Source organism: Rhinolophus hipposideros, assembly GCF_964194185.1.
Source record: "Rhinolophus hipposideros genome assembly, chromosome: 22".
Taxonomy (NCBI): Eukaryota; Metazoa; Chordata; class Mammalia; order Chiroptera; family Rhinolophidae; genus Rhinolophus; species Rhinolophus hipposideros.
In genome coordinates this window covers 40085120-40109907 of record NC_138068.1, presented here as the reverse complement: position 1 = coordinate 40109907, position 24788 = coordinate 40085120, and the positions used below count along the sequence as shown (strand labels likewise).

General features: G+C 37.9%; 2 protein-coding genes across 6 annotated transcripts in view; one reads left to right on the top strand and one right to left on the bottom strand.

Moving 5' to 3' along the window:
* Nucleotides 1-20953, top strand: part of CRNKL1 (crooked neck pre-mRNA splicing factor 1) — a 37264-nt gene extending 16311 nt beyond the window's left edge. Inside the window, exons 14-16 of one of the 4 annotated variants that reach the window (XR_013992311.1) lie at nucleotides 459-1105; nucleotides 3292-3400; nucleotides 19879-20953. Coding sequence is in view for 1 of the 4 variants with exons in the window: in XM_081034411.1 (XP_080890537.1) it covers nucleotides 459-623 (165 nt within the window). In the remaining 3 variants the exon portion in view is untranslated. Of the gene's footprint in view, nucleotides 1-458; nucleotides 2522-3291; nucleotides 3401-5003; nucleotides 5251-15478; nucleotides 15784-19878 lie in introns of those variants that run through there. The other 3 variants (XR_013992312.1, XR_013992313.1, XM_081034411.1) reach the window with 3 other exon arrangements.
* NAA20 (N-alpha-acetyltransferase 20, NatB catalytic subunit) lies at nucleotides 2939-23191 on the bottom strand. Of its 2 annotated transcripts, none has more exons than XM_081034464.1 (6): nucleotides 23079-23191; nucleotides 15939-15963; nucleotides 13095-13185; nucleotides 12259-12394; nucleotides 6043-6188; nucleotides 2939-3454 (listed from the first exon to the last, which is right to left on the bottom strand). In XM_081034464.1, exons 1-6 carry the CDS (start codon nucleotides 23129-23131, stop codon nucleotides 3369-3371), a joined length of 537 nt encoding a protein of 178 aa, XP_080890590.1. In that variant the 5' UTR covers nucleotides 23132-23191; the 3' UTR covers nucleotides 2939-3368. The 2 variants fall into 2 exon arrangements, with proteins under 2 accessions (XP_080890590.1, XP_080890589.1); XM_081034463.1 differs by lacking the exon at nucleotides 23079-23191 and adding an exon at nucleotides 22129-22856.
* Nucleotides 23192-24788: the final 1597 nt, after the last annotated feature.

The following is a 24788-nucleotide window of genomic DNA, read 5'->3' as shown; positions in this document are numbered from 1 at the left end:
CTACCATGTATAACATACATCCTTATTTTTCCCTCACAAATTTGGGCAAAAAAGTGTGCGTTATACACGGCAAACTACGGTAATAATGCACAGATAGATGGCTTTCACTATTAGGTAAAAACTGAGTAAATCTTTAGAAATTTTAAATCTTAAGACTGCAGGACAGAGTTGGAGACAGTATCTTCAGCTATAGAGAAGCTGTGCTTAGATTTTTAGAATGTTTTTCCACCAGGTTTTTAATTCTCATACTTGCAGCAACACCAATCCAACAGCTACTTATTCATTACCAATCTTCAAGGCCCAGCCCTTGTGCTTTCTGTAGTAGATTCTCATGTTGTTTTGTAAAATGAAGGTAAGTTGAATTTGAACTCTGGGTTTCCCAGTGCAAATTTCTCTTTAACGGGAATGTATTTCAGCCACCTGTTAGCTTATCTTCTAATTGTTTTACTTTTCTGTAGTCCGATGCAGGCTGGGAAGAATACTATGATTACATCTTTCCGGAAGATGCTGCCAACCAACCTAACCTCAAGCTCCTGGCCATGGCCAAACTTTGGAAGAAACAACAGGAAAAGGAGGCTGCTGAACAAGACCCAGACAAGGACATTGAGGAGAGTGAATCTTGATCTTCTTATTAATACTGATAAATGTTTTATTTTTATAAATTGTTTGGAACTCTTGTGACTCCTGTAAGTTTTTGTATATTTCACCAGTAATGAACAAATTGGAATCTTTGGCAGCTACTTTTTGAATTATTTTTAAAATGCTCTGGGCTAGTTAGGGCTTGGGGGTTGGGAGTAAGGAAAGTTTTTTAACTGCTAAATTTGAGTCCAGCCATTTTTTGACCACATAGTGCATTAGGAAATCTAATTCAGGTAATGCTTAGCATCTATTTTACAAGGAACTCTGGGCTTTTGGAAACATCTTTTTCTAGAAGTTTTCATGTTATATTCTACAATAACTTTTAAAGTATAGTTTTCTCATGCCTTCATAAAGGTATTTCTTCACAGATATTTTATGCATTCATCTGAAACCTGCAACTTTGCAACTTTCATGTTTTCAGACTCAAATGGAACTTGAGTTCCATTCCCAGCTCTGCCACTTAGTGGTACGTAACCTTTATTTTCAGTTTCTTCACTCATAAAATGGGCTAATACTTTGCCAACTTCTTTTGAAGATTAAACTAGAAAAGGACTATACCTGATGCTAGTAAGTAAGAATAAAATATTCATATCTGACCACTTTCTTAAATATGTTCGTTCTTTATAGAATTCAATGTTTTTGGATTCATTTAACTTCTGAAATCCTTACTTTCTTAATACTGGCCTTAATACTAAGTTCTTTTCAAAACATTAGTTGGAAAATAATTTAGTTACTCTATTTCTGAACAAGGTCTTTTTTACCAAGAACATTTTAGTCAAATTTCATTTATGCCCGAATCAGTTTCCCAGACTAGTTGAGCTCTATAGTGGTTAAAGAATTACATGTGCCGTAAAAAAACTATGTCTCATACTGAAGTAAGTTTAGGAAACCCTAGATTAAGGGTTAAGCTTTGTTAGTCAAATCTCCTGATAGGCATCTCAGAGCCTTTGATATGCTACTGTATATAGAAATTACCAGTCACAATGCTGGCATATTTCCCACTTACTGGACAAGGGAGTCATTTCTACCTGGAATACCAATAAATACCTTCCAGTGTGCTACATTGAAAATGTCTACCTGTTTACACCTGGCACATTACACTTATCCTTGCTTTATAATGTGAAAAACACCTAAGGTAACTATATGCTAAATAATGAAACTTAAATAGTACAAGAATAACATACTTGCTGATAACATTATTCATATTCTCAAGCAAAAAAATAATTAACTGATCAGAGAGATTGTGTCCTTTAACCTAACCTGTATTTTTTAAGCCTGTTGTCTGTGTTCACTGCCCAAGCTCTTGGACTAAATAGAATTATATATCTTCAAGACTGTTTTTCACCTGTAAAGATGATTAGCAAATTTATTATCTGCAAATTTGAGGAAATGAATTATTAAATTTGTGTGTTCATTCGGAATAAAAGCTAGTCAATATGTTACTAAACTGTATCTTAAAAATAAGATACAGTTTTTGAAGGCAGAGTAAAATAGGACTGTTAGGTTTTCAGCCTCACTGGTTTAGTCATTGGACCAGTGTTAGCTGTGAGGGTGTCAAGTTCTGACTAGTCAGTGAGGAGGAACATTTGTGATTTTAGTATCTTTGATAAAGTGCGCAGAGTCAAGAGGTGAGATGAAAACAGGTCAAAATCCTAATGTAAATGACTAATCATAGAGTCTTGCTAAAATTCTGTTCATGTTGCATGTATGCATAAGAAAAACAATTAGCGATCATGTTCTGTGTAATCTAACACTTTCTGACAAGTGCCAGTGTGAAATACATGAAGGAAAAATTTACTCTCTTGGTAGAACATAAAAGGATTCATTTCTCGCTCAACCTACCAAAATAATTCCTTTCAAAAGTAAAAGCATTTTAATAATCATTTCCGTGGGTTTTTCTTTAGCTACTACTTTCACTCAACTGGATATTTTCAGATACTACAGGTGATGAAAATACCTGGTTGACCTGTGATCCAGTTACATGGCCTTTATTTAGGAACTAAGTTCTTTTTTCCCTGTAAATAAACCTCAGCATCTTTTTATGTTTTGAAAGTCAGGATTTAAGCAAAGTATTGTGACACGAGACAAAGGATTTGGGCATAACACCATGAAAACAAGTAGTGAAAGAATTTACTGCTCAATAAGAAAGAAGCTTAAATATGCTGGCCAGGGATTGTTTCAAGTGTGCATCTTAAGAATGTTGTATATATAAGTCAAAAATTTACGAAAAACAACATATCCTAAAGGATGCTTTCCCAATCCTGATTTTGTTTTATAAATGACCAACAAACTTCCAGAAGAGAGTCAGCAGTGCTTTTTATTATACATCTTTGATTTATACATTTCATATATGCTTTTAAAGCTTCAATTAACAGTTCACTATAAAATTAAAAAATATATGCAGCCGTGGTTCTCAGTTACAGAATTCAGGGGGAGATTGGAGCAAGTTTTTTCCGTAGCATAGAGTGAATATGAACCATGATAGTGGAATGTTTCTTTCTGACCTAGCTGCCTTTCTGATTGAATTTTATTACATTGACAGCTTTAGTAGGTGTGATATTGCTAACCAGAAACAATAAGATTTAAAGTAAAATTATAACCTATTATTTTCTTGAAGTCTTTAAGACCTAAATGATTACTTTTCTCTAATAGAGCTCCAGGATCATCCAACGAAAACAATACTGTCCATAAAATATCTGGAGCATCAGCCTAAGAACCACTGTCCATGGTTATTCAATGTCTTCAGGCCTCACAGGATGAGGTAATGGTATGATGGATTTCTTCTCAATGTCCCTGGAAAGTGCTTTCCTCATATCTGTTAGGATGCAAAGTTTAATATAAGTAACCACATATCAAAACCTTTTATGTCAAAATTTAAAGTGTATAGGTGAAGTTCCCATAAGAGGTTTCTTCCCCATCCCTATTTTTACCAGATTCTACGAGAAATGTCTATATAAATGAGATTCAATAACAAATAACTAGATGCTAACCAACTAGAATTCAGCTCTCCAAATGTTCTTAAGACGGAATCTTAGTAAAATAACATGCCTGTAACATAGTAAGATAGTAACTGACAGTAATTACCGTGTTCCCCCGAAAACAAGACCTAGCCAGACCATCAGCTCTAAGGCGTCCTTTGGAGCAAAAATTAATATAAGACCGAATATTATATTACCTGGTCTTATATTAAAATAAGACCGGGTCTTACACACTGAAGAAAGACATTAAACAAGATACACATACCATGCTCATGGATAGGAAGAATTAATATAATTAAAATGTCCATACTGCCTAAAGTAATACACAGATTTAACGCAATTCCTATCCAACTACCAACGATGTTTTTCACAGAAATAGAACATATAATCCTAAAATGTACATGGAACCATAAAAAACCCCGGATAGCCTCGGCAATCTTGAGAAATAAGAACAAAGTGGGAGGTATAACGGTACCTGACATCAAATTATACTACAAGGCTACAGTAATCAAAACAGCATGGTACTGGCATAAAAACAAACACATGGGTCGATGGAACAGAATAGAGAGCCCAGAAATAAATCCATGCTTATATGGTCATTTAATCTATGACAATAGAAGCAAGAATTTATGGTGAGGTAAAGACAGTCTATTCAATAAATGGTGCTGGGAAACCTGGACAGACACATGCAAAAAAATGAAGCTGGACCACCTCCTTACACCATATACAAAAAGAAATTCAAAATGGATTATAGGCTTAAATGTAAGATCTGAAATCATAAAAATCCTAGAAGAAAATATAGGAAGAAAGTTTACAGATATTACCCACAGTAAGATTTTTACTGATCTATCCCCTTGGGCAAGGGAAGTAAGAGAAAAAATAAATGGATTACAGCAAACTAAAAAGTTTTTTCATAGCAAAGGAAACCATCAGTAAAACAAAAAGGGATCCTACTGAATGGGAGAAGATGTTTGCAAATGATATATCCGACAAGGGGTTAATATCTAAAATTTATTAAAAACAACCCAATTAAAAAATGGACAGAGGACATGAAGAGACATTTTTCGAAAGAGGACCATACAGATGGCAAACAGACGTGAAAAAATGCTCAGCCTCACTAATCATTAGAGAAATGCAAATAAAAACCACAATGAGATACCACCTCAGCCCAGTCAAAATGGCTATCAATAAATAAAGTGCTGGCGAGGATATGGAGAAAAGGGAACCCTTGTGCACTGTTGGTGGCATGGAAAATAGTATGGAGGTATCTCAAAAATCTGAAAATGGAACTACCTTATGACCCAGTAATTCCACTCCTAGGTATCTATCCAGAGAAATCCAAAACTCTAATTCTAAAAAAATCTATGCACCCCTATGTTTATGCAGCACTATACACAATAACCAAGACATGGAAACAACCGAAATGCCCATCGGTAGATGACTGGATCAAGAAACTGTGGTACATTTATACAATGGAGTATTATGCAGCCATAAAGAAGAATGAAATCTTACCATTTGCAACAATATGGATGGACTTAGAGAACATTATGCTAAGTGACATCAGTCAGAGAAAGACAAATACCGTATGATCTCACATGTGGAATCCAAACAAAAGAATAAATGAACTAATCAGAAACAGTCTAAGAGACATGGAGGAAAAACTGAAGGTTGCTAGATGCGGGGTGGCGGGATAAAGGGGAAAGTGAGGGGATTAGAAAGCAGTCGGTAACCACAAGATTGCCTGGGGGATACAAAAGTCAATTTGGGGAATGTAATCAATAATGTTGTAAAGATTCTGTAGGGTCTCGTTAGGGAGACCACCTCAGGGATGATGTAGATGCCTGATCACTGCACTGTACACCTGAAGCTGAATGAATGTCAACTACAATTTTATTTATATATATATATATATATATATATATATATATATATATATATGGTTTTACATATATATATGGTTATATATGGTTACAAGGAGCGGAGTGCAGCATTAGGAATAGAGGCAGAGGAAATGTCATGGCTGTGTGTGATGTCAGAGGGGTAGGAGATGGGGAGAGGGGGGTTATCACTGTGAGGGATATAAATGATAAATGTCTACTACACTATTTTCTATATCTGAAACTAATTTAAAAAAAAAAAAAAAGACCGGGTCTTATATTAATTTTTGCTTCAAAAGATGCATTAGAGCTGATGGTCCGGCTAGGTCTCATTTTCGGGGAAACACAGCAGCCAATGGCTAGTTAATATTCAACTAGTGGTAGGTTTGTAAAGGCATGTTTAAGGTGATTTAAATACAGCTCAAATTTAAAATAGTAAGTCCAACAAATATAATTTAAATTTATTAAAATACTTGGATGTTTCACTTTGTACAATGAATGTAAATGTTCGGCTTCCTCTTGGTGATTTGCCACAGAAGAGAGCTTACCATAAGCGTCCTCGTCAGGTTCCCCATTGCTGGCTGAATAGTACTCTATGACCGTCCTATATACACTGTAGCCCAACTGCTTGTACATGTTGACTGCAACTTGGTTGGATACTCTTACAAAGAGATCAACAAAAAATCCACCTTTTCTTTAATTAAAAAAAAAGGGGGGGATGTTAGAATGTGAGAGAAACCCTAGAAAATACATATTTTAAAAAACAACCCTTGCTTTTACTTTGACTACTCATTGCAGCTGATTACACCATAAATCAATTTTTTAATATTCCTGAAGATTTATAATAATTATTTTGCAGCACAAAAAGATGGCTTTGATTACATGCTAATATTTCAAAACCTACAATACATATTTTCTTAAAAGAAGCTTTTTTAAAAGCATTTGTGTAATTCTACCTGACTTAATAAAATACTGTGTGTTTCATCATAATTGATATGCTCATTTTACCAATTAGTCATACAATACTTTCACTTAAAGATTAAAGATTTTGAAGCAAGCGCCAGGCTGTGGCTCAAGTGTAGCTATAGGACATTGATCACACCCCTGAAGCCCTCAGGTCCCTGTAGTCAGACTCCCTCCCTTACCCAGACGTCTCCATGTCCTGACACTTGTAATCATTAGCTCCTTGCTTTTTGCTGTAGATTTACTGCCTATTATAGTTTAGTTTCTGTTTATAAATTTTACTGCCTATTATAGTTTAGTTTCTGTTTATAAATTTTATATAAACGGAGACATACTTTATACATTCATTAGTGATTTACCTCTCAGTATTGTACAAATCAGCCTTGGTATAGCTAGAGCTTGTTCTTCATTTTTCTGGTTTTTATTAAAAACTGTGCTGCTGTGAATATTTTTGTTGTGTGTCATGGTACAATATCTAAGGTCTACAGCTAGAAGTATCATTGCTGGCTTATGGGGTATGCACATCTTCAACTTTATTAGAAGATGTCTGTTTCTCAACCTACTTACTGTACCACCTTACACTCCCACAGAAGTGGGTAAAACTCCATTCCCACAGTACCAAGACTTGGTGCATCAGACATTTTTTATTTTTGAAAATTGTATGGTATAACGGTATCTTACTGGCATTCTGCATTGCTGACAAGGCTGAATATTTTGTTGGCCACTTAAGATTTCTCATTCTGTAGTCCTTATTGGTCTTTCACACATTCTTCTTTTTCTCTCCCGAGCTATAGTTCTCTATGTATTCTGGATACTCAGCATTGTGTAAATCAGGGGTCAAAACTGCGGCCCAAGGGCCAACTACAGTCCGCAATCCATTGTTAATTGGCCGGCAGCAAATTCCGAAAATATAGTTTACTTAAATAAACCAGGTGAGGCAATACATACTTCACCTCGAGTGAGTGGCCCGGTTTTTGGTAAAAAACGTTGAAAAAAGTTTGGACACCCCTGCTGTAAATGATGTTAGAAATCTTTTTTTCCAATTTGCAAATCTCTCTCCAATTTGTGGCTTGTCTTATTATCCTTATGTATCTTTTGATAAACCAAGTTACTTCACTTCAATGAACTTAAAGTATATGAGACTTTCCTTTACAGTTAGCACTATTCATGGCTTCTTTCAGAAGTTCTTTTCTACCCTGAGGTCACGGAGACATTCTCCTATATTATCTTCAAAGGGCTTTTTTCTTTTTTTTTTTAAACATTTTGTTATTGGGGAAGGGGAACAGGACTTTATTGGGGAACAGTGTGTACTTCCAGGACTTTTCTCCAAGTTGTTGTCCCTTCAATCTTAGTAGTGAAAGGTGCCGTTCAGCTTCACGTTGTCCTTTCAATCTTAGTTGTGGAGGGCGTAGCTCAGCTCAGGTCCAGTTGTCGTTGCTAGTTGCAGGGGGCACAGCCCACCATCCCTTGCGGGAGACGAACCGGCAACCTTGTGGTTGAGAGGACGCGCTCCAACCAACTGAGCCATCCGGGAGGCAGCTCAGCTCAAGGTGCCGTGTTCAATGTTAGTTGTAGGGGGCAGAGCCCAACACCCCTTGCGGGACTCGAGAAATTGAACTGGCAACCTTGTGGTTGAGAGCCCACTGTCCCATGTGGGAATCGAACTGGCAGCCTTCAGAGTTAGGAGCATGGAGCTCTAACCACCTGAGCCACCGGGCTGGCCCTTCAAAGGCCTTTTTAATTTTGCTTTTCACATCTAGGTTTTTAATAAATCTGGAATGGATTTGGGTACAGTAAGGTAGTAATCTGGGAAAAATTTCTTCCCACATGGATATCCAATTGTGCCACCACCTTTATCAGTAAAGCTGAAGTGTATCCTTTCATTATGGCTCTGCAATTGCGTCCTCTGAGGTATGTAAAAATCCATGTATTCCTAGGTCTGTTTCTTAAATTCCATTTTCACTGGTCTAGACAACTATTCCAGTCTTAACACAGTCTAACTCATTATAGCTTGAGATCTGGAAGGGCAAATTCACCCATTTTGTTGTTCAGAAATATGTTGTCTCTTTTTGGTTCTTTCCATTCCCTTGTAAGTTTCAGAATCAACTTGAGTCCCACAAGAAATATTTCAGATTTCGTTCACAATTACATTGGCTCTGTGGACCAATTAATATATATGAAGGCCTCTATGCCACAGACGTAGTTTCTCTCTCTACTTAGGTCATCTTTAATGTCTCTCATAGTTTATTATAAACGCAGAGGTCTTGCATAGCTTTTGTTATATTTTTCCTATTTTTATTTTATTTTGGGGCTTAATGTATTTTGATGCCACTGCAAATGGCATTTTTTTTCTAAATTTCACTATTTGTATAAAAATGCAATTTAATTTTTACTGATTTTATATCCAACAATTTTGCTTAACTTTCATAAATTCTAAACATTTATAGATTCTTGTGCGTTTTCTAGTTGCACAAACTTATCTGTGAAAAATGTTCTGTTTCTTCTCAATTCTCATATCTATTTTTCTTGCTTTACTGTGCTGTCCTGTATTTCCAGTAAATTACTGAAGAGGGGCTGACTGTAGGCATCTTTGTCTTGTCCCAGATGTCAAAGGGAAAGCATTCAGTGCATCACCACCCATATTTACTACAGGCTTTTTGTAGATACTCTTTTTTCAGGATTAGGAAGTTCTCCCCTTCTATTTCCTATTTTGCTAACAGTTTTCATCAAGAATGAATACTGGATTTTATCAAAGCATTTTCTGCATTTACTGAGATAGAAATTGTTCTCTTTTAATCTGTGGTGGGATATATTTATAGATTTTCTAATGTTACGACAACCTCTCCCAGATATATCATCCTTTTTACAAACTGCTGAATCCATTTTGCTAAGATTTTTCTGGGATTTTTGCACTTATAAGATTTTCCTTTCTAATATTTGTCAGATTTTGTTATCAAGGTTATCCTAGCCTTAAAATATTAAGTTGAAGAATGTTCCCTCTTTCTGTTTGTGTAAAATTGAACTGATACTCATTACTTCTTAAACAGTTGGTAAAATTTGCCAGAAAAGCCAGTTTTCTTCGTGGAAAGATTTTTGGCCACTGATTGAAATTCTTTAAGGCTAGTGGGTCAGGCTCACAACATATTTTTGTACTGCTCGCAAGCTAAGCATGTTTTTTTTTTTTTTTAATAATTTTGAAGGGTTGTTTAAAAAAAAAAAAGAAAAGAATATGCAATAGGAGACTCTAGGTAGCCCAAAAGCCTAAATATTTACTATCTGGCCAGCAAAAGTTTGTTGAGCCCTGTTCTATACCCTTAATCAATTTGTCTGATTGATCTATCACTTAATAAAGAAGCATGTTCAAATCTCCCATTATGATGATTTGTCGATTTCTCCTTGTAGGTTTGCCAAGTATTGTATTTTTACTTTGGATCTATGTCACTGGGTACATAACATTTTTTATTATAGCTTCCTGATGGATTCAATCATCTATCAATATTCAATGACTCTTTTTTACTCTGGTAATTACTGAACTATAATGTGACTATTCTTAATATAAGTGTACTAACTGTCTTTTGTTATAATTTTTATAATTTTAAAAATTACTTGTGTCTTTAATCTTTACACATTTCCTATAAATAGACTATAGTTCTGAGTCTTTCCTTTTTTCAATTTTATTTTACTGTCATAAGAACACTTGACATGAGATCTTCCCTCTTAATAAATTTTAAGGGTGCAATACATTATTGTTGTAGGTACAATGCTGTACAACAGACTCTAAAGCTTATTCATCTTGCTTAACTGAAACTTTATGCCGCTTATTAGTATTATAACTCCCCATTTCCCCCTCCTCCCAGCCCCTGTTCACCACTATTCCACTCTGATTCTATGAATTTAACTAATTTAGATATCTCATGTAAGTGGAATTAATGTAGTATTTGTCTTTCTGTGACTGGCTTATTTCACTCAGCATATGTCCTGAAGTCTTTGTCTTTTAATGGAGTCATTAGTCCATTAACATTTACTGTTGTAATTATTGATAATATTTGGATTCAGTAATTGCTGATAATATTTGGATTCATAGCTACCATCTTATTTCATCCTTTTTGTTTGTCACTTCACTTTCCTTTTTCTCTCCTGAATTGATTTTTATTCATTTTTTTTCCTCTACTTGTTTGTTTGGAAATTACATATTGTTTCTATTTTTAATGTATACATTAAAATACATGTATATATGTATGTATGAATATAGGTATACACATACACCCATACAAATAAAGATCACTTAAATCTTAGCAACTGTTCTAAAGTAATGAAGGTTTGGAAATTAAGTGAAAGTAGCTCAGTGGTTTTCTACTTTTAAGAGATAGAGAATCTAAAATACATTCAATCCTATGTGCAAGGTCATAACTACTTAGAACCCATTTCCTAACTCTGCATCCACTATATAATAATACCAAATAATTTTTTCAACATATACCATTAACAAATATGTATAAACTATAATCTTGCCAAAAATTTTCTCTTTGTTCAGTTTAGGGAGGATTTTTCAAATTCTTAAGGACTAGAGTTGATTTCTTCTTCAGCTAGCACTATTTCATGTCTTCTCTGAATGAGCCCAAGCTCCTCTTGCCACCACCTTGGCTCAGCATTTTCAAGCCATGGTTATTTCTTTCAAACTTACCTTTATTAAGTCCATTAATTAAGTGGAAAGCTTCACGAGCCCTTCTCAGCAGCTATTTCCTTTCCTATATACTTCTAGACATTTAGAGTAGAGGAAAAAATGGCAACCTGAAAACTGGTTAAACTTACACTTATCTATTACAGAATGAATGGACTGCCAGGAGGGGGTGGGGGTGTCTCTCTACTTTCATCTCACATAATGAGGGTGTTTGATATATACAACAGATCTTTAAAAAAAAAAAAAAAAACATAATGTTGGCAGTTCCCAAAACTGCTCCAAGGCACCCCAAGGTGCCCAAAACTCAGAGCTGCTGTAGGATATTTCAGATGTTCAGGGAAAACACAGACAAACCTTACATATCAGACACTAGCAAACTACCAGTTTGATGTAGTTCACAAATGCAACATTACATCATGTTACATTCCTTCTGATGAAATAGCTTTATGAAGCCAGGTTTTTGGCAGTTCCTATAACTAGAAAAACAAAACAAAAACAGTACTACATGAAAATCAATATGAAACAGGAATGCAGGTGGTTGTGTCAAAGCTGTTTCCAAGGTTTGAGAAGTCATGCAATGCCAAACAGATGCACACATCTCAGTAGGTAACCAGTTATTTAACAATGAAATAAAAATATTTTTTCTTTAATCCCCCCACCCCCCCAAATAGCTACTAGGTTGTTAGGCCACAAATACTTATTAAGAAGTTAGGATGTAACTGCGTAAGACAAAACTATTTTCTTTTGGCCAAGGGGCACTGTGAAAATATTAAGAGGCCAAGAGCAGTGTTAACTGAATTTGGGAACATCCATAGTGACAAGAACATTACAAGAATCCTTGATGGCTAGTCTTTGATTCTGCTAATTACCCAACTTATAAGCCTATGGCAGGTCATTCACTTTGCCTTAACTTTCCTCAATGGCAATAGGATAATAATACCACTCTGAATATGTGGCAGAATTGCTGTGAGGGGTATTAGAGGCTAAAAATGACATTCCTGTAGTCTGTAATGCACGATTGACATTCAGCCTAAAGGAAAAAAATTCTTTTAAATGTTCACAAGTAGAAAAATCAAATGGTTAGGGTTCATAAATTATTATTTGAAAAGCAGGACCTCACCTTTCTGAAATTTCCTCTAATAACTCCATAAGCTTTGCAGCCAAACCAAGGCGTCGAAATTCTGGGGCAACAGACAAAGCTGTGACATGCCCATGCCATTCTTCCCTAGCGACTGAACCTTCTGCTTTACCCATAACTGCCAACAAAATAAACATCGCATTCATTAATAAAAACATGGGTTTTCACATAAATACAGAATTACTGTTTGGTACATTTTTATTATAAAAGAAACTAATGACAAAGTTTTCATTTTAAAATCCCACTTAAAGTCATCTACCTAATGGTTATTAGTGCTTTTATTTGAATTTCACTTGTAAATGTATGTTAAATCTAGTTGTAGAAGCAGAATTAGAAAGTTTCTTTTTTAAAAAAAAAGAACGATATACTAAAAACAACTGATTAAAATTTTAAACACCGGACCAGAATATATAGTTTTGAAAAGATCTGTATCTCACATGGGCATGTACGTATGTGTATACATATGTATGTATACACAACTGAGACAATCCACAGCTAAGTTTTTGTTAATGATGCTATTCAATGAATATGCTACAATCCCTGAATTATGTAAACCATGTAAAAATTTAACATATATATAGATTGAAAGATCCAAGACTGAGACCATGTATGTTTGCTTCACTGCTATTATCACCTGGGCCTAGCACATGCCTAAAATAGAAGAGATCAGTGAGTTGTCTTAATGGTTGAAAAGGAAATAAAATTATAGGCATCATGATTATACTTTCAATTCTACATCAATCTATATCAGTTTAAACCTATACTATATTAAAATCTTAACTACCTATCCAAAAAAGTACTAATGGTATTATACTTACTATAACCCATTAACTCTCCACCAGGTGCCTCTGCAACAATGAAATACTCTGGCCAGTGGGCGAGGTACTGTAAGTAAAAAGGAATCCCATACTAGAGTCTTGTTAAGGAGTGTGAAAAGTGATGGACAATAACAAATTCTTCATTAAAAGGGATATATTAAAGAAAGTTTCCTTTAAAAATTTTGTTACTTCATCCCCAGCTCTATACGCTTACATGTATGATTTCTACAATCATATCACTATGTGAAATATTTAGGTTAGCACTAATTTTCAACAAAATTGCCTGAACATATAACCTCAAATGTGAATGGAGACTGCACCATCTAATAGAAACCAGGACTCCGGAGTTCTGTAATCTGTCTCCCTACTGATTACAATGTATCGAAATCTCTGCATAACACTCTTCATCACCTGATATTCTTGTTTACTATCTGTCTCCCCTTAGACTATGTATGAGTAATGTTTGCTCGATCCCCAGTACCTGGCATATAGTACATGCTCAATGTTTTTCCATAATTCACTGGAAAATTAATGCCTCGTTCCTACTTTAGCTTCAGCTCTGAGACTGAAAACAACTTTAAAACTAAATACTTTCAGAGGAAACTTAACAATTACCCAGTTTTCCCTTCCATTGATTCAAATTCTCAATTTCTACTAATGCAAATAAAAGCTGACGTAAGAGAGGATGCCTGAATAATTTGTTCATTACTTAACTCTTCAACCAAGGTGTCCTTACTGATATGTACTCATTCCTATATTTCTTCTTAGTGTAAGCTTGCTAATGCAATTCTATGAAGGGACATCACCAATCATACATTTTTTTTTAAAAGACCCTTGAAAGCCTGTTCAATAAATTCTCCAAACTCTCCTCTGAAGGACAAGCTTTATTTTGAATACTCTTCAAACTAACCCTTAGTGTGACAGCCAGCCAGTCTTCCTGCCATCCAACCACTAACACACACCATAACCATCTGTCCCCTGGCTACTGGAGGGGCCCCAGAGGCCCAGTCATCAACCACTAAGATCTGGCAGGTTACTTTCAAAAATCGCTTCACCTTGATTATGAGACTTACTGTAAATTTTAAGGGTAACTGAAAGCACACCCTATAAGTTGATTAACATCCCAATGACAGAAAATTTTTGTCATTCAACATCCTTCAAAATCCTTTTACTTTTTTTTTAAACATGGAAGGGTCTTTAACAGGTCATAATTTTTAAAATACAAATAAAAACTGGAGATTTTTTGCTTTTTCCACCTTTGTTTGTCATATCTAGCCCTGTTGTTGCCAGTACCTACAGTTAATTTTTACTGCTATATAGTGTTCCACTGTGTAAGAAGACAATTTAAGTACATTATTTCCTGACAATGGACATCTGGGTTATTTCCAGTTTCTCATAAATTTCCTCCATGAATACAGAATAATTTAGCCATTTCCTTATTGTGTGAATGTTATTACAAATTTTTAATATTACAATTTTGTAATAAATATTTTTGTAGTGACATAACTCAGGGATTAACAAACATTTTCTATAAAAGGCCAGATAGCAAATATTCTAGGTTGTGTGGTCCATATGGTTAGTCTCTGTTGCAACTACTCAAACTGAAAGCCATGGACAAAAGCCACAGACAATAGTCAATTACTCAGCTGGCTGGGTCCCAATAAAACTTTATTTACAAAAACAGGCAGTGGGCCAATTTGGCTCACACACCTTAGTTTGCCAAGTCCTGACATAATTGCCTCTATTGCTTATTTTCCACTTCCAGGAAATGGAAATACTAAGTATTACATCCAAGAAAGACTGTAGCAGTTTATACTGTCACTAGCAATTTATGAGAATGTTCCTGTCACTACATCAGCACTGAGTTTTACCACGTTTTAAAATTCTTGATAATTTGATAGGTAAAATATATCTCATTTTGGTTTTAATTCACATCTTTTGACTGATGAGACTGAACTCCTAATATGTTCATTAGCCTCCTATATGATGACTCTTTTATTAAATTATCAATAATATTACCCTCCTACCCTGCAATGGACATGGATAATAACCCAGAAATCCACCTTTGTGTTTTAAGCCACTGAGAATGTGGAGGTTGTCTGTTGCAACATAACCCAGTACCCTAACTTCCCACATCTTTGCCCATTTTTATATTAGGGAGCACAATAGATGCTGCTAATTCTTAACCCAAATCCTCTCTTCCCTTTAGTATAACATGCCCCAATTTAAAGCTAGGCATATTCCTGGACTCTGCTCTAACTAGGTAAGTGTAGTATGAGGCAGCTGCTGGTCAATGAGATACAAAAGGACTATGTGGTACTTCCCAAAGGTACCCTTGAAAGGAAGTACACTCTCACCTTCCCCTCTGTTAATCATTCTGCCAGGTACATCGATGTGATGCCATTTGCTCTGGCAACTATCTGGGACAGGAAGGTCAAGGCCATCCTGAGAGTGTTGGAATGGTTCCAGTGCAGAATCTAAACACTGGTGACTTCATGGAACCACCACCTACCCTGTACTGCTCATCATCTCCAGACTTTATTCACAGCAGACAGAAAGAACCCATCTTGCTGAAGTCACTCCTTTCTGTTGTGTGAGGGGCAAGCTGGGCAGGGGAGCTGTACTGTTACAGATGTATGATGTCCATATTAGCAGCTTGTGAGGCAGGTTTAATACAATTCTTGTTCCCAGCTGGGTTTTTTTAAATTGCTTTTAATGTTGCTTATGATGTTTCCTGACCTACAAGTTTTAAAAGTTTTTCAGTACCTGTCTTTTTTTCCCTTCTGTTTCTCCATTTTGCTTACTCTTAGTAAGCTTTCATTTAACTTTTTTAAAAAAGGATACAGTTTCCGTAAGTGGATCCAAGTTACTGAAAAAAACGAGAAATATCAAGTTAGCAGTGTTTACAAAACTGGTTTAAATAAGCCCACTAAAACTAAAAATATGCACAAGAAATCAAAACATGCTAAATCCACGACTTTAAAACCAACTTTAGGGCTAAGGAAGATGGTTTAAACTATCTAGTGGCCATAATGGGCTGTCATAGCAACTATAAAGATACTTTTTCATTTAACTGTTTTTTCACAAATTATTTTAGAGTTAATAATTTACTAATACATTAATAATGTATTAGTAATTAGTAATTTGTAATTAGTAATACATTTAATAATACATTAAAATCTTCCATTTCCTAAATGGCAATAAATTGTTCATGGAAGTGTGGACCAACGAGGTATGCAAACCACACACAGACAGAGGTACCACTACCTAGCTCGCCACAGCGCCTGGCGGGTCATCGCTTGTCTCCGGGCCTTCCCCCCATGATAATCCCTCCTTTTTCCTTTATTCTACCCTCTACGTGTGGGCTCTCTCCCCACTCAGCTTTTGTTCCCCACTCTTCTACGTTCCCACCTCCTTTCCCCACTGCCCCCAGTCCTACCCTGTTTCCCCGAAAATAAGACCCAGCCAGACAATCAGCTCTAATACATCTTTTGGAGCAAAAATTAATATAAGACCTGGTATTATATATTATATTTATTATATTATATTATTATATTAAAGACCCGGTCTTATGTTAGATAAGACCCAGTCTTATAGTAAAATACGACCAGGTGTTATATTAATTTTTGCTCCAAAAAGCACATTAGAGCTGATGGTCCAGCTAGGTCTTATTTTCAGGGAAACACAATATACATTCAATTTTGTATTCTCAAAGGAAGCTGGATCTGACTCACCAATATATCCAACCACAATACTCCCAAATCAGCATTTCTGAACTCTCTCACTGCGTTAACTGATTTCAAGGTTTTTTGTTCAAAATGTGTCAGAAATCCAGAAAAAAAACAAAAAGTTGATATTTTATTCATTTAATAATGCAATTTGAGCTGCTCTGTATATTAATGATACTTTTATGTATAAAAATTTCCTATTGTTATTCATTCTTGAAAAACCCAAAAATATAGAAAAATGTACATCTGCTTTCCTAAACTTTTCTGGAAGTTTCCATCCACAGTCAGCGGATGGAAATATTCATTTGGACATATCTGAACGTTGCAGCAAAAGGGTTAAAATGCATCTCTGTTTCCATCTACAAAGAGCTCTGCCCCCTCACTTTCCTATCCAATTACTAGAACCACTATTTTGCCAGACTCAAAACCAGCGACCTTCAACTCTTCCTCTCGTATATGCAGTCAAGTGCTTCTTCAGTACCCTTACCAATGCCTGACAGTCATACTGCATTTCTCTAACTCAGCAGTTCTCAAATTTTTTGGTTTCAGAACTTCTTTAAACTGAAAAATCACTGAGGACCCCAAAATAACTTCTATTTATGTGGGTTATGTCTACTGATATTTAAAAATTTTATACATTTATTCATATAAAACTAATTATGTTATAGTGAATAACTTTGAGATATAATTGACATTAGTCAGGTGTACAACAGTGATTCGTTATTTGTATATGTTGTAAATAATAGTTGCAAAAATTGTCATTGTGGTGAGAACTTTTAAGATCTATTCTCTTAGCAACTTTTAAATAACTACTCACTCTACTATTCACCTGCCCATAACTGATTTATTTTATAAATGGAAATTTTGTACGTTTTAAACCCCTTCGCTTACCAAAGTAATCCTGAAAAAAAAAAATAACAAAGCTGGAGGTATCACACTCCCTTGACATCAAGTTCTATTACAAAACTACAGTAATCAAAACAGTATGTATTGGCAGAAAAACAGATACACAGATCAATGGAACAGAACTGAGAGTCCAGAAATAAACCCACACATATATGGGCAACTAATTTTTGACAAAGGAGCCAAGAATATACAGTGGAAAAAGGAAAGTCTCTTCAGTAAATGGTGTTAGGAAAACTGGACAGCCACAAAAGAATGAAACTAGACTACTATCTTACATCATACACAAAAATGAACTAAAATTGGATTACAGACTCCAATGTAAGACCTGAAATAATAAAACACATAGAAAAGAACATACGGATCTTGGTCTCAAGTGGTATTTTTGTGAACTTGACTCCAAAGGCAAGGGAAACAAAAGCAAAAATAAATGAATAGGACTATGTCAAATTTAAAAGCTTCTGCAAAATACAAGAAACCATCAACAAAACAAAAAGGCATAGAAGAAGATATTTGTAAACTATACTGTCAATAAGGAGATAATCTCAAAAATATATAAAGAATTCATACAAACTCAGCAACAAAAAAACCCCAAACAATCCAATTAAAAAATGTGCAGAGGATCTGAATAGGCACTTTTCCAAGGAAGACATACAGATGTCCAAGAGACATATGAAAGGATGTTCAACATCACTAGTTCTTAGGGAAATGTAAATCAAAACCACACACTTTGAAATGTAAATCAAAATCACCTCAAACCTGTCAGAATAGCTACCATCAAAAAGACAAGAAATAAGTGTTGAAGAAGATGTGGAAAAAAAGGAAACCCTTGTATACTGTTGGTAGAATGCAAATTAATGCAGCCACTATAGAAAACAATTCCTTAAAAAATTAAGAATAGAACTACCATATGATCCAGCAATTCCTCTGGGTATTTACCCCCAAAATATAAAAATACCTATTTGTAAAAATATATGTACCCCTATTTTCATTGCATTATTTATAATAAACAAGACATGGAAACAACCTGTGTCCATTGATGGATGATTAGATAAAAATGACAGTGTTTACAATGGAATACTATTCAGCCCAAAAAAAAAAGGATGGCATATGACCACTTGCAAAAACATAAATGGATCTTGAGAATATGCTAAGTGAAATAAGTCCGATGATCATAGATACAAACAACAGAACTGTTACCAGAAAGGAAATGGGGTGGGGAAGGGCAAGGTGGGTAAATGAGGTCAAATATATGGTAACAGAAGGAAAGCAGACTTTGAGTAGGGAGCTTGCAAGAGTACACAGATGTCAAATGTTGTACACCTGAAAGTTATATAATGTTATTAACCAATGTTGCCCCAATAAATTTAATTTTTTTTAAATAAAAGGCAAAATCAAGTTGAAATTAACATCAAAGCTTAAAGGCATGACTAGTCCCTCTCTTAGTGGGAGGGTGAATTAAAAAAACACTGACCACTTTGATTTTGCTGCTGTGTAGAAAGACCCTTGTTATAAATATGAATATTGTTTAAGGGTAAAGGAGAATACTAAGTGCCTGTTATGGGCTGACACTGCTCAGCATTTTCTCTGAAAGGTAACAGTTAACTTAATCATTAAAAACAAACAATCAGACTGAGACATTTATTATCAATGCTTAGGTTCATCTAACCTTTGTTAGCCAATAGACTTAATGATCAAATTAATTTACTAGAGCAATAATTTTTCAAAAGTCATTTTTTTCTTGTATTTTTCTGTATGAAATTGCCAATATCATTATCAGGAAGAGAGAATAGTAAAGTAGAAACTGACATTTAGCTGTGGTTGCTTTAGGTGTGGTTGCACCTAAAGGAGCAGTGCGATGGCCAGTACTATCAGTCAAACTTTAGGGACTGAGATGGTGTTGCTTTGGGGCATCCATACCTGCATTCTTCGTATGTAATTATATTGCCAAAAACAAACTATTTTATCATGTATTATTAGACAACACTTTACCCCAGATCTACCATAAAGTTGTGTGATGTATTAAGAAAAAAAATCAATTAAAAAAAATTAGCTACATGAATGGCATTGTTTTAACAATTTTACAGATCTCTCTAATGTCTAGCTTAATAGAAGACAGGCAGAGTCTCATAATATGTCTGTTATACTTGCAGTTGCAAGATCACACATCTGGAAAACTCCACTATGCACTTGTGAGAGAATGACAGTGGAAAGAAAAGGCGGCAACAAAAAAAATCTTAGTATTATCATGAAAATAGCTCTGACATTGCAGAGCCCCAGAAACAATCTTGAGGGGGGCCCCAGCCCACACCCAGAGAATCAATTGCTCTAACAGTGTGGGAATTCACTCTGCCACACTTTCAACGACTACTTTATATGCTCTCCTCTCACCTCAACTCTCCAATAGGCCACCCCCTTTTCTCCATCTTAGCTGCTTTCTACTTCACAAAGAAAATACAACAGTAAGAAAGCTTCACCAAGGTCCCACCACTGAACCCACCACCTGCAAGCTCTGCACCCTTACTCTACTTGTTCTGTAACCCTGCATGGAGTTCTGGTAAGCAGATCCCACCACCTCTCACCACCCGGATCGCTGCTCCTGCAATTCTCCTCTCCCTTCTGGAAGAAATGTACAAATATGCTTTACAGTTAGCCGTCACCAGCTCTTGATGCCCTAGGAAACCCCCCAAATTTCTATCTTCAGCCCAAACCTAAATTCGAGATTCCCGTGCCCAGATGCCTACCTGACTTCTCCACCTGGGTATCTCAGTGCACTTGTCAGAGAATCCCAAGTCCTATAATGGCCACTCCAAGATCTAGCCTTTGACTGTGATCTTGTCCCCTCACTCCCACACTGCTCAAGCCACACTGGCCTACTCCTCCTGTCGAAAACATAGCTGTGCACTTACTATTCCCTCTGCCTGGAAGCTCCCAACCCCAATATCCTCATGACTCACCCCGTCAACTCCCCTAGTTATTTCTTCAGTGACACCTACCCTAAACAACCTACCTAAAGCTGAATCCTCACTTCCTATTTCCCTCTCCTGCTTTCATATTTCCTTTGTACTGAACACTAAATTCTTCACGTTTTTTTCTTATTTTTCCCCTCTAAAATGTAAATTTCATAAAGATAATTGTTTTTGTTTTGTTTACTGCTGTGTCCAGCACTGGTACATAAATAGGCATGCAAATAACTTTCCAAGAATAAATAAAACATTTGTTAATTCTAATGTTTCTACATCTGCTTCTTTCAATTCCTGCTGAAACCCTAATCTCATGATTCTTAGAGTTCTCTACCCAAGTGCCCTAATCAAAGTGAGAAATGGAGAAAATTGAAAGGGGGGGAGGGGTAGAGGGTTCCTCTACTTGCATATTCTGAAGAGGCCTTATTAAGCTGAATGATTCTTTAGAATCTAATGTTTTATTGTACATGTCCATGCTTATTTTCCTTCTACTCCATTCATTTTCACGTAAAACAGTGCTGTCCCTTCCCAGATCTTCGGTTAAAAGTTGACTCTTCAAGAGGATTTGCCTTTTCTATTGTTGAAGCTTCAAAACCTGCTGTCACCTGCTAGGCTGTGTACACCTCCCAAACCCAAGCCTTTGCCAAGTCATCATCTCTGAGCCATGGCCAAGATCTCCTAAATGGCTTACCTGCCTGGTACACCTCCTCTCATCACCTCCCATTCCACATAGCTTTATGTTGAAGAGCTCAGGTTGCAAAGCAGCGGTTTTCAGACAGCTGAGAATTTCCATTTCCAAAATGTTCCCCAGTGGTCAGGGATCACTCTTTAAAAACCACTGCTCTAGTGCCAGTCTCCATGGATTGGATTCCATGTTTGACCCTCTCCCACTGCAAGGCTCTAACAGCTGGGCAATTCACTTGAGCTCTCAACAATGGAGCAAAGTCATTTCACCATTTTCTCTCTGGCTACGCAGTTATGGAAAGCCATGACTACAGTCACACTCATCTCCCACTTGTATGACCACACCTCAAGCTTTCTCACCTTATCACCCCTTCCTTCTCCAGAACTTACTTCCTCATCACCATCGACATTTTGACCATTCTTCCCCGCTCATCCTTCTGAGATGTTTCTAGCCACCTCATCTTTGCATCTTCCTGACACTTGGATCTGAGCTCCTTGGTCCTTCGTAAGTTTTCACATACTGTCCCCTTGTCTTTAAAAGTCGATATGGGACTGGTGGCTGGATGGATGGATGGATGGATGGATGGATGGATGGATGGATGGATGGATGATGAAGCCAGTGTAGGCAAATGTTAACTGTACAATCTGGCTGATGTGTCCATATGGGTGTTCGTGGTAAAATTGTCAACTTTTTAAATGTTTGGAAATTTTCATAATGAAAACGTTTTCTTTAGGGGGAAAAAAAATAGTACGTACAAGTCACAGGTCCTGACTTCCTGACTGAAGGACACGGCCACCTCCAGCAGCACGCGGCCCCTCCCCCGACTCCGCACAGCAGAAAAACGCTGCCCAGCCTGGGAGCTCGGCTCCAATAAAGAGTTAACCACCAAACGTGGGCTGAGAGGAATCGCTGCAGGGGTGCCATGATCACACCGTTCTTTTATTTTACTCAGCTGCAAGCTAGCCGGCTGGCAGGAAGGGTGGCACGCGGGTCTCTGCTCCCCACGTGAGAACGCAGGACACGGTGAGGCCAAGGAGCACGCAGGAGCCGCAGGCGGGGGAGTCGTGCCAAACCGGCCTGCCAGCCCAGCCCCCACCTTCCTGCCAGCCCCCATCGCAGCGTAGCCACGGCGGTGATATTAGCGGCCAACGGCTCACGGGTTACAGCTGACGGCCAGCCCGTCACAGGCCACGGCCATTCACTACCGGCGCCAGCGCCTTTCCACGTGAGGCCGAGAGCCTGGGAACTGCTCGCCTGGCCCCGGCCCCACACCGTCACCACCAGGCGGGCCGCACCGTGTACCTACTCAGAAGGAACACTTAGCTGCCAGCTGTTGAGCTGGCAAAGACCTCTGCGGCCAGGACTCGGGGTTCCCACCGCTCGGAGGACAAGTGCAGTCGCCGCCGCGCAGGCAGCAGAGCGGGCGCCAGGCGGGGCTCCCGCTTCCCATCACCGCGCATCTCGACAAGCCCTGGGAAAGGCCACCGCGCGCTGCCCCCGCCCGACGACCACGCAGCGTCACGAGATGAAGAAAGACCGCGCGCCTCGGCCAAGCCCAGCGCAGGGCCGTCTGCGCATCCGCCCGCCGGCCTGAGACCTGCGGCGCCCAGGGAGCCGCCCGGGGCGGCCGGGGGCGGGCGGCTCCCCAGACCCCCGCCGGGGGAGGGGCGCAGTCCCAGCGCTGCTCCAGGCGCACGTCACTCACATGTTGTTGAAGCGGAACAAATCATCGCACGTGAAGGCCCGAAGCGTGGTCATTACGCCGCCGCCGCAGCCCGCTAGCCTCAACCGCGCGCCGCCGCCCGGAAGTCGCCGGCGAGCTGCGGCCGCCGGGCGCGGGGCGGAGAACTGCTTCCGGGTCGCCAGTTGCTCGGGAAACCGCGCAGTGATGCTGCTCCCTTTGGCGACCAGCGGAGTGACGGGAGAAAGCAGGCGTTGTGATCATCCGGAAAGAAAACATTTCAAAGCTGCCGGGAGTAGGAAACCAAAGCAGAAAAACGGGGTTCAGGACCACTTTGATCCCCTTGGTAAATGAGGAAGTAGGTAGAAAGGAATGGGAGGATTCATGCTCCAGGTGCGAATCCAGTATGGGATCTCACATTTTCTAAAACCACATTTAAAAACAAAAAAGTAAAGGTGAAATTAATTTTAATAACATTTTATTTTACCCAGTATATCTCAAATGTTATCATTTCACATGTAATCAGCAGAAAAAATTATTAATGAAATGTTTTACTTTTTTTGGTATAAGTCTTTTAAATCATTTCTGTATTTTACATTTGCCACATATTTCAATCCGAGAGCTAAACTGTCATCAGAAATACTTGTTCTGTATTTAGATTTCATAAAATGTATACATAAAATATATGGTTAAAAAGTAGCTTCACACATCCAAGCAGTTCCAATCATACTTTTTCAACTGAATAGAACATCAGTTTTCAAATTTATTTATTTATTTATTTTTTTAAAGCTCTTTTTTTTTTTTTTTTAAAGATTTTATTGGGGAAGGGAAACAGGACTTTATTGGGGAACAGTGTGTACTTCCAGGCCTTTTTTTTTTTTTTTCCCAAGTCAAGTTGTTGTCCTTTCAGTCTTAGTTGTGGAGGACGCAGCTCAGCTCCAGGTCCAGTTGCCGTCCTCTAGTTGCAGGGGGCACAGCCCACCACCCCCTGCCGGGGTCGAACCAGCAACCTTGTGGTTGAGAGGACACACTCCAACCAACTGAGCCACCTGGGAGGCAGCTCAGCTCAAGGTGCCGTGTTCAATCTTAGTTGCAGAGGGCGCGGCACACCATCCCTTGCGGGACTCGAGGAGTTGAACTGGCAACCTTGTGGTTGAGAGCCCACTGGCCCATGTGGGAATCGAACCGGCAGCCTTCGGAGTTAGGAGCATGAGGCTCTAACTGCCTGAGCCACCGGGCCGGCCCTCAAATTTAAATTAAAGTTAAATGAAGTTAAAAATTTCGTTCATCAATGGCACTAGCCACATTTCCAGTACTCAATAGCCCCATGAGTAGTGGCTACCACCATATTGGACAGCCTAGGTCTAGTCTAAGAAATGAGCATGTCCTACTCACTCTTGCAAGTTCTTTCTCTTCACCCCCTTTTTAAGAAACTACTGAGGTAGTTTGGGTGGACAGTTTGCGCAAGTCAAACCAACCCAAAGGACTCCTCAAGAAGTCTAAATTCCAAGACCCTCACATCTCTAACTGTCCCGGGGCCCAAGTTGGTCCATAGGGATCTCTTCAGCAGCCTCCTGCCCAGACATGTGACCCAGGCATGGAAGGAAGAGAGAAAGCAGATGGTTGAGGAATTAGGTAGGCTCATAATAAGAATCTCCCAAGATCCAAGATCAGATCCAGACATTGTTTTCAAAACCTCAACAATATAGTCATGTGAGTATAAAAAAAGTGTAA